The 20,452-nt window shown below is 39.3% G+C and overlaps 1 protein-coding gene across 4 annotated transcripts in view; it reads left to right on the top strand.

Annotated features, from left to right (window-relative positions):
- armc8 (armadillo repeat containing 8) overlaps window positions 1–20,452 on the top strand; it is a 127,428-nt gene that overhangs the window by 40,603 nt on the left and 66,373 nt on the right. For all 4 annotated transcript variants that reach the window (XM_068035733.1, XM_068035735.1, XM_068035732.1 and 1 more), the window contains 5 exons: window positions 902–977; window positions 1,612–1,702; window positions 1,944–2,004; window positions 6,996–7,196; window positions 8,039–8,134. In XM_068035733.1, coding sequence (XP_067891834.1) covers window positions 902–977; window positions 1,612–1,702; window positions 1,944–2,004; window positions 6,996–7,196; window positions 8,039–8,134 — 525 coding nt within the window. The remainder of the gene's footprint in view (window positions 1–901; window positions 978–1,611; window positions 1,703–1,943; window positions 2,005–6,995; window positions 7,197–8,038; window positions 8,135–20,452) is intronic.

Below are 20,452 nucleotides of genomic sequence, written 5' to 3'. Positions count from 1 at the left end.
ATGGATGCCTAGTTTTGCATTGCTAGATATGTTGATATGAAACCACGGACCCCCCCCCGAGATTTCAAAAAGAGGGTCTGATGGTGACACTCCACCTTTATCAACTGAAGGAAGTGGAAGAGGTTTTGTGTTAATAACCTTCTGTTGCAGGTGTTATCATCAGCTAATCATTGGGTGTGAGCTGCTTACCAACACAAACCTCTTCCATTTTCTTCAGTTGATAAAGGTGGAGTGTCTCCATCAGTCCCTCTTTATATGTTAAACCCTCCGGAGATTTCAGCGAGAGGTTGAAGAAGTTACAGATAAAAGACAAAAGAAAGAAAGCATGAGTATCTTAAATTTGAGGAAATGTGGGATCAGAAGGATTGGGGTGATGGGTAACTGGTACTTGTAAAATAAGAGATGTGAAACGTAGTTTTAGATGCCCTGATGTTTACGGGGGTAGAGGATGGGGACCAACAAAGAGAACATCGGAATAATCAAGTCTGGAGGTGTCATAAAAACTTTTGCAGCAAATGGGCTGAGGTAACAGTGGGGTTGGGAATAGTTCGCTTTTTGTGGTGCAGAGGGTATGGGTCTTACATTCAGCTTGAGGTCGAACAGGACACTACACTGAAGGTGCAAATTGTGTTATCTAACCTTAGCTTGGCCAAAGAGTGGGATGGAATTGTTGACAACTGATGATGACTGAGCTTCTCAATATTGAGTCTTCTACAAGACTGGATGTTTGGCAGCTGATATGCTGTGGAGCGTTTGAAGTAGTTGGAGAGGCAGAGCTGGGTGTTATTGGCATATGTGTGGAAGCTGAATTTCACAACTTTTTAAAGTGTAATCTTAAAATGTCTTAAATGTAAACATATTAATATCTTGAGTAATATATTTTTATTTTGTTTCTCAATAGGTTCAGATGCAAGCATTAAAATGCTTTTCAGTCTTGGCTTATGAAAATCCCCAAGTTTCTTTGACTCTTGTAAATGGTGAGTAATATATTTTGCTTAATTTCTTTTCCTACTTATTTTTCTGTCTGTTCTGTATAACTTCCTGCAACATGGAAATGTTGCTTTTCAAATAATTACAATCTAGTATGAAATCCAGTGTGATTGGAACCTTAATGTGGGTTTTTAGTTGAATAGCCCCCATAAAAATATTCTCAGTCGATGTGATAGGTTCAATCTAGATAGCAGCTTGATGTCTGCACTTGTTTTACTACTACAAATTTTTAGAATTCAATTTTAGAGAAGGAATCTAAATTAATTCAGTGTGCTTTCCCTTTATATGAGCATCTTTTGTTGTCCGAGGTCATGCTTGCTATGGCAATCAGAGGCACCCTCTGGTGTTCTAGGTCGGTAATTGCATTGATGCTCTTCTATCTTTTTTGTAGGACTCAAAGCCACAGGGGTGGTTTTCATACTAGTCTTTATTTTATAGGGGTCTTGTGTAGCTTAGGATAGCCTGAATAGATTTGTTTGGTGTAATTAAGCCAACATTTACTGTTTCTGTCAGTGAGGTATATGGTCATTCTTGTAAAAGCTACTACAAAGCCAATGCAAACATCCTCTTTCAGACACTTTGGTTACAACATTTCTAATGACTTATATTCTTCTATTTTAGTGTTGGTAGATGGTGAGTTATTACCCCAAGTATTTGTGAAGATGATGCAGAGGGATAAACCTATTGAAATGCAGCTGACATCTGCAAAATGGTACCTATTCAAGTTTTTCACTAGTGACATTTTGTCAAAGATATGCAGCTTGCCATTTAAATTAAATCTATAGATAAGCTACTTCTACAGCTTTGGATTGCGGTATCATTTGAGGATATTTGCTTTGTTCTTAACATGCCAACAGAGCTTGTTGTCTGCCTCATAGAACTAACAAAGCAGAAGAAATTTTGAACACTGCAGTTATTTCTGTAACTTCTGTTCCAATTTTATCGTTTTACAGTCTGACTTACATGTGCAGGGCTGGTGCAATCCGAACAGATGATAACAGTATAGTTTTAAAGGTTGGTATGAGGATTCAATAGTATATTCAATCTGTTTGATTGGAGAGTGAAAGTTCTTTTGTGATGTGTGTGTCCCTTGTTTTAGTGATGGTCATTATAGTATGTAAGGCAGTTCAGCCTTGTAACATTAAAGTTTCTGACAAAAAGTATTTTGCCTTCAGGACTGCGAGTTCTAGGTAACAGTTTGATAAAAGACAGTAAGGGGCAAGTCCAATGTGAGCATGAAGCTCCATGTCCTCTTGTATTTGTGTACTCTCTGATCGTTGATTTGGAGTCTAAGCTATAACTGAGATGCTTGTACAAGAAAAAATTAGTCTGAAGCAGGACAAAAAATTCTAGTGTCCACATTGAATTATTGGTCTCTTCTTTCCCCATTGGTTTCTACTGCCAAGATTCTGTTAAAATAAGGCTGCCTCAGGATGTGCTATCATGTTTTAGAATCTAGGATGTTATTTTTCCATGTTTTCTTGCTCCAGGCCCAACACTTTTTTTCCTCTTCAACAGTAAATGCTATGCAAATAGAGTTGTCCTCTTGAGCCTATTCTTCCTTGTCCTGCTTAGCAACTATTTAGGTCTGAAGCTAAATCATCTTTCTCTCTTTTATTCCAATAGTAGAAGAGACCCACAAAACATTTGCACTTAAATTAGTATGTTTATTGCAACAGTACTTATGCCATACCCATCCCATTCCTTTCATCCCCATCCCACCCCTTCTTTCTCAGGACCCCCATTCCATTCCATACCTTCCCCCCCCCCCCCCCCATGTAGTTCAGTAAGAATAGGACTGACAGGTAAGTGGGACTTGGTGTGGGGTAGGATATGGTAGCAGGGTTTTGGATGAACTGAAGGTTGTGAAGGATGAGAGGGAGGAGAGCACTGGAGCAGTCTAGCCTGGTGATGGCAACGGAATGAGGATTTCAGCAGCATGCACCCTTAGGATGAAGTAAATATACTCTTTGTGTGTATATACACTTCATAAACATTACCACCATTCAGTAACCAATGAAGTAAAGCACTCTCACTCTGCTTTTCACTTTTCAATTTTAACCAACAAACACTCAAAGGTTGAAAGTACATATGCATACACCATGCAAATGAGTATTGAAATCACATGCCCAGTGGAGTTGTCCATTGCTCATTTTTTAATTTACTGATTAGAAGTGCAATTGACCAGTTCTGGATTCCCAATTAGCCCCATATGGCAAGGAGCTCATATATTGGACAACATTGTCCTATACCTATTTAATAAACACCATGCCTCAGCATAGAGTTCTGTTGATTTTTTTTTTCTCCCTCTTTTATAAAATCCTGTGTCTGCATTTTAAAACCATGTATGCTGGTATGGATGTTTCAATTATGAAGTGGGTGCGGACAAACCGACTCGAAGATGATGGCCATTATGGAGTGACCAGTAACTGTCTTTAAATGATATATCGCCCATTCTATATCTGGAGATGCTCTGGCTTATGTGGTGTGCCCAGAGAAGATTGTTTGGAAGAAACGGGCCTGTTGGAAGATTCAGTGTTTGTGAGTCTTCTTTTGTTCAGCAATAATGTGTGGAGTCTTGCCCCTGGGTAGCACGTCTGTTCCTGCTTTTGGTTCCCCATTGCCCAGAAAATTGACATTCTTTTGCGCCTTATGTCAGTTATCCAAGGAAATTACTCCAAGGTCACATTCAGCCACTCTATAGGAAGAATATGAGACAAGGACATTGGTTCATTAACTCCTCTGGAACTGGGTACGCAGACTGGAAAGGCAGAAGACTGTTGCAGATGTCAGATATAGAACAATTTATACAGTTTAAGTATAGCTGAGAAATATAGACACCAGGCTTTTTCATTGTACTTTTTTTGTTTAACCCCATAAAATGTTACATCACAGAAACGGGCCTTTTAGTTAGTAAAGTCTGCCTTTGTCTTTCTCCACATAACCCACTCACGTTGCCAACTCTGGAGATTGCCTTGGAAGTTTGATCATGTGACATTCTAACAGCAGTGATGTCTGATCATGTATGCCTGCAAATGTTACTACATCTCTCTCCCTGTCTTCTTGGACTCTGGTTTGGACTCGGGTTCTGTGTAAAGATGACAACTCTGAATTCGGAACCTTAGTCAGAGCTGATCTGTCCTTGAACTGCACATGTCAAAACCGACTGGCATGGACTAACGTGAAACAAATTGAGAGAATGCACAAATGGCATTGGGCTTGGTGTTTGGGGCACTTCTTATAGGGCAGATCATCCAAATCTCAGCTCAACACCAACATTGTTAAACCACTCTCAGATTTTTCACAGAATGATAGAAATTACGTGACATGAGGCCATTTGGCTTCTGTTGCCAGTGCTGGTGTTCTCTCCTGTAACCCATTCTCTCCAGATCCTTTTGTAATACTCCTTTTCAAATATTTGTGCCATTCCTCTTTCAACGATGATCTCGTCTCTACCTTGATAGCCACTTGTGGTAAAGCATTGCGTGGTTTAAGTCCTCAGTTCATGAACCTATCTTCTCCCATTTCCCCCCTGGCTTTTTCCCATGAGTATCCTCAATTTCCCACCCCATTTCCCTCCTTCCTGACCTCATTCTTCCTCTCCTTGATCCCATTCCTCAGTCTCTCTCTGTTCCCCTCTCTTTCTCCCTTGAGCCTATCGACCCCCGATTGTTCATGACACACCAGTTGATCCTAGATCACTGGTTGGGAAGGGGTGCTACTGCAGTGGAAAAGTTAAAGTGCTAAGTTCTCCCAGGCTGCTGGTAGCAGTGCCCAGGAGATGCATAGTCCCTTCCGATGAGACTCGTGGACAATCTGACAGGGTTGGAAACCCTTCAAGCCACCCAGACTCTCTTACTGGTGTTAGTAAGCTAGTTTAAGAAAAAATACAAATCATGCTTGTACATTGCTACTGTATGGGGGACAAATGTTTCAGAAAGAAAATTGTATTTCAGTCTTAACAGATAATGGGCCGGATCTTGCAGGAAAAATAAAGGCGTGTTAATGATATCAGCCATTATTAAAGTGCAAATTGAGCAGCTTGTTTTGGGGACTGATTGTTTTATGCCACTCCACCATTTGCTTTTCATAAACAGCATCTCATCCTTGACCTTCATGGTTTTTTTAAATAACTTGCAGGATTTTTGCATTCATTGCCTGTTCAATTCACTGCAGAAAGTTGTCTGGTAATTAAGAATGCAAATACCTTTTATATGGGTCTGATAATTGTTAAAGCAATGCCAATCAACCTCTCTGGCTCAGAATTGGAGCAGTTGAAACTGTTCAATCTCATTCTTGCATGTAGTCATTGTTAGAGATTTAAAAAAATGTCCAGTGATCCAGGATTTTTTTTCCTTACCTTTCCTTTGCCTCCTTTCTTTCAAATCTTTTGTGCTCTTTCTCCACCTGGTTTTGATTCAAATTCACCCTCCTCCACTATTCTTCCTCTGTTTCTTTCTCAATCATTAAAATCTCATTGGAAGGAGATAGACTGTTGGCCCTATTGTTAACTGAGGACCCAGATACTTGGTTGCCCTCGCCACACCATTATTAGCTCATATTTCCAGCAAATTACAATGCAAAATTTTCTTTCTAACTGAAGAATGCTGAAGAGAGTATAGTTGATGTAGCACACTGAGAGATGCTATGCTCCAGTAAGATCTGCCGCCTTCTGAATCTGAGGTCAAGCTGTCTCTCTTGTCAAGTCCACTGAAGCCAACTAAGATGTGCTATGTGACTTGCTTTGTGTGATATTGACTATTTTCTAACTTGCCCCAAGTCCCGTTCACCTGTGCCTGTTGACCTACATTGGCTCCCAGTCAAGCAACCATCTTGTTTTTAAAGTTTTCATCTGTGTTTTCAAATCCCTCTGTGGGCTGGCCCCTCCTTATCTATGTAATCTCCAGTCCCATGACCCTCCTGGATATCTGTGCTCATCTAATTCTGGCCAATTGAGAAACACCAATTTTAATTGCTGCACCAATGGTGGCCCTGCCTTCAGTAGCCTAGGCCCTAAGCTTTGGAATTCCCCCTCCCCACCTATCCGCCTCACTTCCCTCCTTAAAGACACTCCTTAAAACCTACCTCTCTGACCAAGCATTTGATCATCAGTCCTAATATCTCCTTATGTGGCTCGGTGTTGTATTTTGTTTTATTATGTTCCTGTGAAGCACCTTGGGATATTTTATTGCATTAAAGGTGTTATATAAATATTGTTTAATAATCATCTTTCATGTTTGAGACACATTTTCTAAAATTATTTGAGCTTCCTGCAGTAGTAGAATCACTTCTTAAATGTTATTTAATTCCGCTGTTGGATATTTTCTGATAGTTGTAAACTCCCTTTCACCACAATTAAAATTCTTACATGCATTTTTGTTGAGGCCCATCTTGCTTACATGTTTTCTGCTGTTCATATTGATTTGTGTTTGTGGAATTCAAAACAGTTGGAATTTCTGTCCCAAAAAGGGGCTTTATGTTTGAGGAGTTGTTTGACAAGATGATTTAGCTTTATAATATGTATTCTTGATTTTTCTGCTTATTCCTGCCTTTTACTGCTACCAGTTAATGACATTTACATTTTTTCAAGTACAATACAACTAGAACTGTTTGTGGTCACATAGTGGTACCAAGTCTCTTAAGTTCCCTTTTATCACTTTTTTTCCCCTTCCAAAATATACATGTATTGAATTGGTTATGTTGCACAATATTATGTGAGTTCAACTGATGGAAAGCAAAATGCAGTTTGAAGGTGATCCATTTTTAGGATAGTGGCTTATGAAATATATTTTAATCTACAATACAATTGAGCGGTCCACTGTCTTTTTGGTGTTCATTCGCATGCTGATAAGAGGGAAGCACACTGGAAACTCTACTCCCTTTAATAAAAAAAAATCCTCGTTGATGTTAAGGTGGGTCTCACACTCACACTTAAGAAATTTCTTCTATTGTATGTGTTTTGCTTATAGCTTGATTAACCTCACCAAATTCCTTGTCTTATTTAGACACTCCCGTGCCTGGTTAGGATGTGCAGTAAAGAGAGGCTGCTGGAGGAGCGGGTGGAAGGTGCTGAAACCTTGGCATACCTGATAGAACCGGATGTAGAGTTGCAGAGGATTGCCAGCATAACAGATCATCTTATTGCAATGCTCGCTGATTACTTCAAGTATCCTAGTTCAGTCAGTGCAATCACAGATATCAAAAGGGTAAGTTTCCTAACTTGCAAATTTACAGCACTTTGAATTTTGAGGAAATATATTATAATGCTGTAGATAAATAGATTGCAGTATTAATCTTTATTAATAGGAAGATCCATTATAAAAGTGTCTGTGTTCATGGATTTAACCTGAATGGCTACACAGTAGTAAATTTACTGTCCCTGAACATTTCACACTTCTGTTCCTTCTGTACTTCTCTTGCTAACATTGGTCAGCCAGAGGGCAGCAACCTGTGAATTAATTGTTCAGCTGCTGCCTTCAAAATAGCTTCAAATCAGTTGCATATATTCTGCAGGATGGGGATTTTTTTTCCACTTTCACCAGGAGATGGAGCCCGCCACTTCAGAAAAAAATCCCATAACTATTGCTGATAACCTTTAGTAAATCTTCAAAGACAGCTGTTTGAATTATTTGTGCCTGGCAGTGATGGAGCATAATATTGTATTGTTATGGCTACAAACTGGCATTTATTTATTGCAATTAGTGCACTATTTGTTTATTACCTACAATGTCAGCACAGCAAAATCAGATTTGCCTGGAATGATTTGTTTTTTGTAGCGATGATTTCTAAGTATAAATTGAAAACCATTTTTTTCTATAATGACGGTCCTCTTCAGCATATAAACCAATAATTAAAATTTGGGTAACTGCTGAAGAATCGTCTGACTTTGTAACAATCACTTCTTTCAATGCACTTATTCCAATAGTATATTAATGCAAATTATTTTCATTTGGTGTGCTAATGTGTCTACTTTATTGATTAATGAATTAATTGCAACTACTGCAAAAATGAAAAGGTACTTTATTTTTTCTTTTCTAATATTCTTCAGCTCGACCACGACCTCAAACATGCTCATGAACTTCGCCAAGCTGCATTCAAGTTGTATGCCTCCCTTGGAGCGAATGATGAAGACATCCGGAAGAAGGTGAGTCTGGGAGAGGGGCGTCCCCCGGTCCTGGCAACCAACAGGCAGGGAGTGACCTCAACCTGAGAACAAGGTGAAGAGAATTAACAGTGACTTTGCGAAAGAGCATAATCAGATCTGAAGAATGAATGGGATTGAGACTCATTGTCTAGAGAAATGAGTTGTGACGTGTTCATGTTGGAATGACAAGTACTGGTGTTTCCTGTGTTGAACCTGCACCGGATCCTTAAGTTACATTCTTTGCATGAGTTCGTAACAATAGTAACAAAATAAGCACTGTGAAGTGTAGTGTATAGTACTGACTCACATAATGCAGTAGTACTGTAATGCCAGTTATATAAATGCTTGCCTACCTACCTGCTGCAAACCGGAAGTACTCAGCTTCTGTTTCTGTATCACTTTTAATTTGTGGCCTGCTGATGTGTTCATTTGTGTTGCTGATGTGCAAGTTTAATTGTAAATAAAGCTTTGTGCAATGACATTGCTGGTAGCTTGTTTTCTGAATCTACAGTAATGCAAAACACTATTTCCAGATAACTTTTGAATTACAGCATTTAAAATATAGTTGAATTTCTCAACCCGACACAGTGAGTGACAAGCCACCAAAATGGCATCTTGCCTTTGGCTTTTCTTAAATAAGAGAGAACTGTGTTGTGCATGCAAATGTACCCATTAAGACTGAGAGCCACCAGTGCTGGAAAACATGCATGCTTCCATATTGCTCTGGCAATGTGACTGAAGTCTCAAACCTCGGTGTTTTTTGATGCAACAATGTGGCATTATCATTTTCGTGTACTTTCTGTGCTCTTCGTGAGCAAGATTTTAAAATTCAACAAAGTAATGCTGTGGACTTTGAAAAGAGTCTGCCAGCATTAATTTCCTCTTCAAGCAATTGTCCCCTTTGACCTGATTGGGACCTGGTATTCTACTTAGAAAAATTATGAAAATCATTTCACAATTTTTTAGTTTCAAGTTTAAAATGCAAGAAATTGCATTTTAACCTTTTTGTTTATTCAGAAGTTGCAACTCTACAATCATCAGTTTCTAACAAAAATGAGTTGACTACAGGAATAAGGAATTGGGATGCGCAAATTGTAGATATTTCAGAATCTGGTTTTGGAGCTGAACAGACAATACTGTATGTGTGCAGTCCTTCAATGTGGTATTCTGTGGGGCTGCATTGTATTTTTTTCTGTTATTGGATAATTTGTGTTGGTTACAGTGTGAGTAATATTTAGGTATTGCACGGGGCACCTGAAATGTCTCATTCTAATATGCTAATGCAGCTTTCAGTGTGAGCAGATGCTAAAGGTGCCTTTTTCAGCACCACTGGGCAGAAGGTTGAGGATGTTAATGGTAAGCGTAAGATGTAGTTGAGAGGAAGTACAAAAGGACATCCCTTTCAAACAATTGAAATTTTGAAAAAATAAATAGCTTAAGAGGCTTTTGCACGATTGTAATGAAATCACTTTTTTTGGGTAAATTTAAGCACATATTACACTGTTGGAGCTTTTTGTTAAATTGGTGTAAAAACAATTAAGTTAGCTTCAGTAATCCATGCCATAGAATCAGGATAGAAGTAGGCTATTTGATCCATTGTGCTTGTGCTGGCTGTAGCTCTCCAGGTCTTGTTGTTCTTGAAACCCTTTTTAAATTGTACCATTTAATTCATTTGAGTCTCCTTATTCATCCTGCCAAAATGAATTAATTCACACTTCTGTGCTAATTTTTTTTATTTGTTCTTCAGATGTAAGTGTCTTGACAAGGCCAGCATTTGTTTCCCATTCCTAATTGCCCTTGGGAAGGTGATGGTGAGCTGCCCTCTTGAACTGCTGCAGTCCATGTGGTGTAGGTACACCCATAAGCTGGAATTTTACACCACCCCAGCGAGCCGGATGGTGGCGGAGGAGGTGGTGTAAAATTGAGCGGGAGGCTTTGGGAGGCCGTCCCGATCCGCACTTGCCTCCGCTCCACTTTATATGGGGGGGCAGTCCATTTCAGAAATGGACCGCCCACCCCAGGCCAATCAAGGCCCTTAAGTGGACACTTAAGAGACTTCGCCCGCCTCCACGGGGATTTGACCCATGGCAAGCAGGCATCCGGGACACATGAAAGGCTGCCCAGTGAAAGCTGGTGGCCACTCAGTGGCCCGGGGGCGGGCCCTGACAAATTAGCACAGGGTGCCCGATTGAGGGCTGCCCCCAGGACCCGAGACGACCCCCTTTTCCCCAATACGACCACCCTTGTCTCGCCAGGGTGCGACCCATCACCCCGTAGAGGCAATCCTAACTTACCTGTAGCCTTGGCTCCATGTCCTCGGCTGGGCTGCAGTCCCAGCAGTGGCCACTGCTCCCGGTGGCACTGCTGGGACTAAGAGCTGCCGGCCCGATGAATGTTCGGCAGCTCAATGAGGCAGGACTTCCTTCCTCAAGCGGGTGAAAGCCCCGCATCAGAACAATTAAAGCCCGGGGACCCGTAAAATGCGGGTTGGATACACAGGTCGGGTGGAAGTGGGTTTGCCACCGACTTTTACGTCGGTGGCCAGCTCCCGTCCGCCCAACGTAAAATCCAGTCCATAGTGTTGTTAGGAAGAGAGTTCCAGGTTTATCATCCAGATGTTGAATGAGGCATGGCAAGTTGCTGCAATGCATCTTGTAGATGGTACACTCTGCTGCCACTGTGTGCTTGTGGTGGAGAGAATGTTGAAGGGGTACTAATCAAGTGGGCTGCTTTCTCCTGGATGATGAGGTTTTTGAATAGTGTTGGAGCTGCACTCTTCCAGGCAAGTGGAGCATATTCCATCACACTCTTGACTTGTGCCTTGTAGATGGTGGACAGGCTTTGGGGAGTCAGGTGGTGAGTTACATTTGCCCATTTCACCAGTCTGTGTCCTCCTGATTGTCCTCCTCAATGTTTAGTACATTTCCGAGTTTTGTGTCTTCTGCAGACTTTGAAATTACTCCCTGTATGGATCCTACATCCAGGTCATTAATGTATATCAAAACACCAACCCTTGGGAGACACCACTGCACACTTCACTTCCAATCTGAAAAAACAGCCATTCACCACTATTCTTGGTTTTCTGCCCTTCAGCCAATTTTGTATCCATGCAGCAACTGCACCTGTAATCCCATGGGGCTTCACTTTTGCTAACAGGCCTATTATGCAGTACTTTTATCAAATGCCTTTTTAAAGCCCTTATACACATCAACTGCAACACCTCATCGAAGAACTCAATCAAGTTGGTCAAACACAATTTGCTTTTAATAAATACATACTGGCTTTCATTGATTAACCCATATTTTTCCATGTGCCAATTAATTTTGTCCCAGGTTAATGTGTCTCAAAGTTTTATCACTACTGATGTTCGTCTGACTGCCTTGGAATGGCTGAATTTATCTCTTTATCCCTTATTTGAGCAGTGGTGTAACATCTGAAGACCTCCAGTCCTCTGACACCTCTCCCATATCCATGAAGGATTGGAAGATTGTGGCCAGAGCCAGTACAATTTCTACCCTTACTTCCCTCAGCAACCTAGGATGCATCCCCTTGGGACCAGGTGACTTTTTCTACCTTTAGCTGACAACCTTTTTGCTACCTCCTTATCTATTATCCTATCTGATTTCTCGACTACCTCTTGCTGTGACTTGATTTAGAGATACAGCACTGAAACAGGCCCTTCGGCCCACTGAGTGTGTGCCGACCATTAACCACCCATTTATACTAATCCTACACTAATCCCATATTCCTACCACATCCTCACCTGTCCCTATATTCCCCTACCACCTACCTATAATAGGGGCAATTTATAATGGCCAATTTACCTATCAACCTGCAAGTCTTTTGGCTGTGGGAGGAAACCGGAGCACCCGGAGGAAACCCACGCAGACACAGGGAGAACTTGCAAACTCCACACAGGCAGTACCCAGAATTGAACCCGGGTTGCTGGAGCTGTGAGGCTGCGGTGCTAACCACTACGCCACTGTGCTGGCAGCATTCTCTTTAGTGAAAAATCGTACAAAGTACTTATTTAGTACTTCAGCCATGCCCTGTACCTCTACAAGAAGATCTCCTTTTTGGTGCCGAATTGACCCCACCATTCTTTTGAATGCCCTTTTACAATGTATATGTTCATGAAAAATGTTTGGGTTTTCTTTTATGTTACCCGCTAAACTATTCTCGTACACGCTCTTTGCTCCCTTATTTCCCTTTTCAGTTCTCCCCTGTACATTTTGTATTCAGCTTGATTCTTTACTGAACTATGAATATGACATTTATCATAAGCCTCCTTTTTCAGTTTCATTTTAACCTCAGTATCTAGAGTCATCCGGGGGTCTCTAGAATTGAATTACCTTCCTTTAGTGTTTTACCCCAACAGTCTTTGATTCCAATCCACCTAGGCTAGATTCCTTCTCAACTGACTGAAGTTGCCCCTCCTCGAGTTAAGTATTTTCACAGTTGATTTTGTTTTTTGCATGATCTTTTGTTAAACACGCTAAGAGATGGGGAGCAACAATATAACGTTTTCAAAACACTTCATAATTTTGAACACCTCTATTAACTCTCCCCTTCATCACTTCTGCTCTAAGGAAAACAATCCCACCTTCTCAAGGCTTTCCACATAACTGAAGTCCCTCATCTCTGTTATCATTCTGGTAAGTCTCTGCACCTTCTTCAAGGCACATGACATCATTCCTAAAGTGTGGTGCCCATCTGAGACTTAACCACTGATTTATGAATGTTTAGCATAAATTCTGGGACGTAAATTGTGCTGGCCAAATTTACAAAGTCAGTTTTAGCATGTTATCCCAGGAAAATCCTGTTGCCATGGTGGATTTTATACCAACTGTCAACAAATATTAAATTAGTATTTAAATTTTGTATTGTGAATCAGATCAACTTCTTGTATGTAAATATTTTTCAGTGTAATTGTGCCCAAAGAATAGTGTTGAAACACTGCAATGTCGTAGAGCTTATGGCGGTATTAAAAAATATATAAATTAGAGCTTTACAAGTAAAGACAAAATACGAAGTTCCCATTTTATTTTTGAGGATAGACATCAAAATGCGCATTTTTTTAATGCCTCCACAACATGTAAATTTTTTTGGAAACTTTTTTCGCATGATATTGGATGCTTATTCTCCCCTGTTCTTTCTGCATGTATTGTTCATTAGCAACTGCTTACTGACCTCCATAGATCACACTAACATGCCCTTTTTATTACAGTGGGAAAAGGAATAAATTACCTAGTGCACATTGTATTAATGTAACAGAAGGCCAATAATTGAATTACATTTTCTATATGGGCACCTGTTTGGATCTGGCCTTGTATCTGCATGAATGGGAGCCAAATTGATTCAAAATTCACTCATTACCCGAGGTTGTCTTTTCTCAATCCATTCATTATTCATTTGGAAACAGTAGTCAGATGTTGCACCGCTTATGCTATTGACTGGGAAATGGAGCTGTAGTCTTATGGCTGCTGGTTTTCAAGTCTAGCTGCCTCACTGGACAATTTCATAGAATATAAAACATACTTATTCTGCCTTCACCCCATTCCATTTTGCTGTCTCCTGTCCAATTAGAGAGCACTACTATTACTGATGGTCAGTGGTTGTGGCTCACACAGTCTTGCTGTCCAAGCTTTGAGCATTATCTGTAAAGCCACTGAAAAGATAGTAATTTAAAAAGTAAAAGCAAAGTGCTGCAGATGCTGGAAATCTGAAATAAAAACAAAAAATGTTGGAAATACTCAGGTCTGGCAGCATCTGTGGAGAGAGCAGCAGAGTTGACGTTTCAGGTCAGAGACCTTTCATCAGAACTTGCAAATGTTAGAAATGTAAGAGGTTTTAAGCAAATCAAGCGGGGGTGGGGCAAAATGACACCTTCCCATGCAATTGCAGGAGGTGTAATGCCTGCCCTTTTACCTCCTCTGTCCTCACTATCCAAGGCCCTAAACACTCATTTCAGGTGAAGCACCGATTTACTTGTACTTCTTTCAATTTGGTATACTGTAGTTGCTGTTCAGAGCTTCCTGTTGTTTGCCATTTCAACCCCCCTCCCCCCTGCTCTCATGCCCACATCTCTGTCCTGGGCTTGCTGCAGTGTTCCAGTGAACATCAACGCAAGCTCGAGGAACAGCATCCCATTTACCGATTAGGCATGCTACAGCCTACTGACTGAACATTGAGTTCAATAATTTCAGAACATGACTGGCCCCCCCTTTTTTATTTTTATTTTTTCTTATTTTATTTTAGTTTGTTTCATCATTTTTTTTTAACCATGTGCCTGCCCACTCTCTTTTTTCATGTTAGTGTTTTTGGCCAGGGCTGTTCATTATTCGGTCATTTAACACCCTCTCTGCACTAACGCTTTGTCTTTCACCACACCATTAACACACCCTTTGTCTTTGCTCCATGACCTTCTGGTCCGTTATTCTCTCTGACCCTCTGTCCTATCAACACCTTTCTTTGTGTTAACTTTTGTCCCACCCCCCACTTTATTTGCTTAAAACCTATTGCATTTCTAACCTTTACCAGTTCTGATGAAAGGTCACTGACTTGAAATGTTAACTCTGCTCTCTCCACAGTTGCTGCCAGACCTGCTGAGTATTTCCTGCATTTTTTGTTTTTATTTTAAACTACAAAGTGTTTGCCTGAAATTTCTCAACAAAATACACAGTTGGAATTCATATTGCATTCTGCATATTATGAAGATCTGTCAGTCATTTTAAGGTATGCAATGTATTTACTATCCAGAGTGAATGGTTTTATTCATAATCACTGAATACTATGTGTGTATAACATATGCAAAACCTTGGAAACAGGAGAATGCCCACTGTAAGAATTTATGATGCATCTCCAAATACTTGAAAAAATACACCCTAGTACACTATACATTGTTGAGTGTGCCTATATGCTCTAGGGTCTCTGCTGTCTTCTATACATGTCCTGTGCAGTTACATTGTTCTAAAATGAGGTCTGTAGTTTGGCTTTGAATATGTTTGTGCATGAATGATCAACATGGGACTGCGCAAACGTCTGTAATTCATGCATAACTATCAATTGCATTATTTGAAATAATTTTTTTAATCTTTCATGGGATGTGGGCTTCGCTGACTACGCCAGCATTTATTGTCCATCCCTAATTGCCCTTGAGAAGGTGGTGGTGAACCACATTTTTGAACTACTGCAGTCCATGTGGTGTAGGTACACCCACAGTACTGTTAGCAAGGGAGTTCTGGGATTTTGACCCAGTGACAGTGAAGGAGTGGCAATATAGTTTAAAGTCAGGATGGTGTGTGGCTTGGAGGGGAACTTACAGGTGGTGGTGTTTCCATGCATTTGCTGCCCTTGCCCTTCTAGGTGGTAGAGGTCGGGGGTTTGGAAGGTGCTATTGAATGAGCCTTGGTGAATATACAAAATCGCTCCACAGCAGGTTGAGGCTATAATTTGGAAATATTTAAAGAATGAATTGAGATACCCAACGTCCATAATTTTGGGCTATTGAACTAAGGCTTTTCGTTAAGGTGGAAATAAATTCTCTCTGCTCTAAATGGTTTCCAAACCTTATTAGTTTTAACTGATACAAGCTGTAAGATTTTTTTACCTGGGACTTGTTCAAGGTTGTTGACAATATTTATAAATGTGTTTTTGATTCATCTTCATAGTTAGAAAATGGATAGGTATTCTTTTCCAGGACATCGGTCAGATACTTTCTGCACAGAGTCACCTTTTACAGCATGAATTATTTTAAATTCTTCCCACCCCTTATTCAAAATGCTTAGTGAATATTTTCATTGAGTCGTAGGCCAAATATCAGACATGACGTAATGTCTGAATTAAATCAATTGCAGTATGAGTAATAGGAATATTTTCAGCTTGGATAGGGGAAACCTGCTGTGGTCTGACATTTTTGATTGCGCTTCTATGCAGCCTTTCCTGCCCACTCCAAAGCTGCTTTCTGATTTTGAAATAAGGTTTGGATGTTTTTTGCTCAGTTCCCAATTGGTTCCACGTCCTTTTGCACAATCACCCATAACTTTCTACTTTGAAGGAATCATAGTAAACTTTAATTTTTGCTGTTGTAAATTCAAAGGAAACCCATTTTGCATGTTGTCCCATATTCAGGCTTTTGGGTTTCTTTTGTATTTGCAAGAACAGCTGCAGGGAACCTTTTAACAGCTTCAGGTTGGACTGTCATGTGGTACATCACGTGCTTAATGGTAGCAGCCAAAAAACTCGGATTCCTTTGTTCATTGCTTTGCTATAATAGAGTCTGTTATTTGTGAGAATTGTACTGCTTTTGGTAATTTTATGATTTCTTAATATGCAATACTATCAGATGGTATTTTACGAACCCCATTTCTTATCACTGCTGTGCAGGGTAATCATTGTTCACCAATGTGTGTCTCCTTATTTGACACTTTAGTAGAAAGCGATTTCAGTTCAACAATGGATTTTAAAGTGTTTTTTCCTCTGAGATGTCAAGTAATACAGTGGGTTATTAAACTTAATCTTGGCATCTGGAGGAAAATGTATATAAATATAAATGTATTTCATAGTGAAATAAAGTCTTTTTCTGAGGTTGTGGTTGAGTTACTGTTGGACCAGTACTCTATACCTGCCTATGCTGCACATTGAGTGCATCATGCTAAATACTGCCAGAAGTAAAAGATGTTCCATTCTCCAACACTGATATCTCTCATCTTGAGAATCCCCACAAAAATGGAATACTCACCATTCATAACACATTTTAAAAACAGATTGCCTTTTTATTTTTAATGTGTTACGCTTGTATTGTACTGGCTTGGAGTTAGTGAACCCAGCAGTTTTTGGGAGCCACATTACTGCACGTTTAAAATGACGAGGTTGCTAATGCTTAGTTAATAACTACTGTGCTAATTCATTTCTCGGTAGCTTTTCAAAGCCATATTCTTTCATCATTGCTTCCTGCATTCAATATAAACCAAAGCAACAGAAAAATACAAATGCATTTAACAAAATTGATGCCCTAACTATAAAAGTTAGCCGTATTGCTGCAAATCATTCTGATTTTAACCGCTGTTAATGAATGATTTGATAAAGCTGTAGATGCAGAACTGTTACCAGTATTTAAAAATTGCTGCTGGTTAATGTTACCATTTTAAAGGCTTAATATACAAATCTCACCAATCTATTTTTCCCTCATGGGATCCTACCAAATGTTGTAAAATTACATTTCAAATTTAAGGAATAAATATCTTTAGCACATTATAGATTGGGCAGATTATAATAGATTTTTTGCCATTGACTGTGAATATTTGTTTTTTAAATGACTGCAGTATATTTAATTATTTAGTTTTATTCCTAATAACCTAAGTACGATTTCTGATGAAGGTATGAATCATAAATGATTTATTGTAGCAACATTTTTCAAGGTTTTTTATATTTAATATTTTTTGCATATCAGTGATCTGAAAGGCAATCTAATTTAGGGGTACAATTCATATCTTGAGCATCCCTAAGATTGGATAACAACTTTCAACTTCCTTCTATGTATTTTGAGTTGTCATTTTTAGAATGTAAAACGGAATTACATCCCATTTGGAGGTTGCCATCGTTACATTGAGGAAAATTCCATTCACCATGTGGACTAGCAGTTAGGCTTGATTTTATGATTGAGAAAATAAACTCAATCCTGTGTTAAGGTAATATCATGAGAGAAAAGTCAGTACAGCTTATGATTGTTGTGGAGCAATGAGATTTAAAAATGAAATCTATAATGCTGTATAATATCAAAAATTTAGAAATTGATTGTAGAGCATCATGTGAGCAGGGGTATTGAAATATTGATTATAGGTTTTTTTTGCAACTTAAGATATTCATTATTGCCAATAATGTTAAAACATTCATAAATAATTCATTTTATAATATATTACATATATCAGTTGTAATGTTGTCCTTTCTATGCAGAGTTAACCATTGCTTGAAGAAACATCAATAAAGTTATGGGAAATCTATGACTTTCCTGTTAGTATGGCAGTCCAATTTTTGCAGTCTGCTGTACTCTCAATAACCACCAAAATTGAGACATTTGTTCTCATCAGTCACATCTAGCTGCATCCTGTCAATGCCTCCTAATAAAGTTACCTAAGGTTTTTGCTCAGAATTAAATTGTTACAAAGAATTATCACCAACCTACATATGTTTTTCTTTTAGTACCTTTAGTTTCATTAACAAACCCTGATGAGGATGAGTTGGAGTTAGCCCGATTGTGTGAATTAATAGCTACATTGATAATTCACATCCCTCACACGATTGTCAGTAATAGCACCTGGCCAAAAGCCCTCTTGTCGCCAATAGACATTGTTTAAACAAAATATATAAAATGTGCGAATCGTTTTTTTTTCACCATTTGATCGTTCAGTCAGGCATTGGTGATGAAATATCAATGCTCATCAAAACTATAATATCTATTAAAGTCATTGAATAACTGCTGTAATGTGTATGCATTTTTTTGGAGAAGCTGTTGAATGAATATAATAGAATGGCTAGTTCATAATGGACCCTCATAATGTAATATTATCACATCTAATTGCTGATTGATTAGTGGGAATGTGGTGGTAATGTCTTGTTAATTTGAGGGTTACAACTTTGTCAGATTTGCTCAGCTGGTAGCAGTTTCACCTGTGGATGAGAAGGCTGAGAGTTCCAGTCCTATACTCGGCATTTGAGCTCACATGCTAAGATGAAATCATAATGAAGTACAGAGAGCTTGTTGGCGGTGAGATATTAAACCAAGATGAAAAGATCACTTTTCATTATTTAAAAAAGCATAAAGTGTTCTGCCAATTTTCAGGCCATACATTCCTCAGCCAGTGCCACCAAACAACTTGCTGTTTGTTGTGTTTTGCTGTGCGTAGAATGACTTTTGTGTTTGCCAACATAACAGTATCTACACTTAAAGGTAATTCATTCTGAAATATGATTAACTGCAATATAAAAGCAAGTCTTTTTATTGGGAGCGCATAAATTTGGCAAAAGTGTAGTTGGGGTATCAATCACTGGATGCCCCAGTAAGCCTGGTTCTGCAAGTGATGGTTAGCTGGATAGAAGGAACTCTATTCCAACTTTATATTTATTAAATACAGTTTCCTGCAACCAAAGCACCATTTGTGAGGTAATTTCACATTACATCGACACTAACTTTATAAAACAAACCCAGTGGGGTGCAGCCTGATTCGGGTGCAAATCAGAGTGAGGTCCCTTGGAGGAAACTTTGCTCTGGATTAGGGTCTGGCCCTGGCTATTGATATATCGTGCAACTTTTAGGCAACCGCTTTAGTGTAAGTGCAGCCTAAGGAAGGTCAAATTTTCATTTTCAGTGAATCCAACATTCTTGTAGCTCTACAAAAGCAAAATACTGTGGATGCTGGAAATCTGAAACAATAATAAAAAATGCTGGAAACACTCGGCAGATAAGGCAGCATCTGTGGAGAGAAAGAGTTAACATTTCAGGTGACCTTTCATGACCTGAAACGTTAACTCCGTTTTTCTCTCCACAGATGTTGCCTGACCTGCTGGGTATTTCCAGCATTTTCTGTTTTTGATTCTTGTAGCTCTACCGCATTATACAGCTGTCGCCCATAATGGGCAAACCTCATTCACACAAGCATCCGAGCAACAAGTAGTGAAGATTATGTTCTGTCTCACTGCAAAAAAACTCTGAGAGGCTTTTAAATAATATGTATACAAGATGCACTTACAGTTTTAAAAAAAAATGTAATTCTGTCTGTGTATATAGTAACATAAGATGCACCCACCTAAGTTGCTTCCATTTCGATCCTGTGCTATGAGGTACAGAGTAATTAGATGTGGATTGCTACTTTTCCTCACTCCTCCCCACCTCCCCAGGTTTCAGTTCTTAGCTGAGGTATTTCTCCACGTAGAAGCAGAGTAACTCTCGTTCGTAGAGGTTGACTTGATTTCTTGCCAGTTTGCTTGGCTAGAAAATAAGGAAGAAATGTAATGCTTATATATTCTGTGAATCTTTCAACAGTATTCTGGTGCTGTTACCATCATCGGTCTTCGGCATAGTTTTGGCACAATTAACCTCTGCTATCATTGTTTCCATTTCGTTGAACTCTTATTTTGTGATTTAAAAAAAAATGATTGGAGGGTATAATTTAATGTTGAGATAAAAATACAAAGCTGTAACTGCTGGAAGTCTGAAATAAAAAGAGAGAAAGCTATGAACACACAGTAGGTCTGTGGCATTTGAAAAGAGAAACGATGGTTTGACCTTTCAAATATAGACTGGAGACGTTAACACATCTC

Source organism: Heterodontus francisci, chromosome 7 (assembly GCF_036365525.1).
Source record: "Heterodontus francisci isolate sHetFra1 chromosome 7, sHetFra1.hap1, whole genome shotgun sequence".
In the NCBI taxonomy this organism is placed as follows: Eukaryota; Metazoa; Chordata; class Chondrichthyes; order Heterodontiformes; family Heterodontidae; genus Heterodontus; species Heterodontus francisci.
The sequence above is the reverse complement of the archived record's forward strand: the minus strand, read 5'-3'. Positions and strand labels throughout refer to the sequence as shown.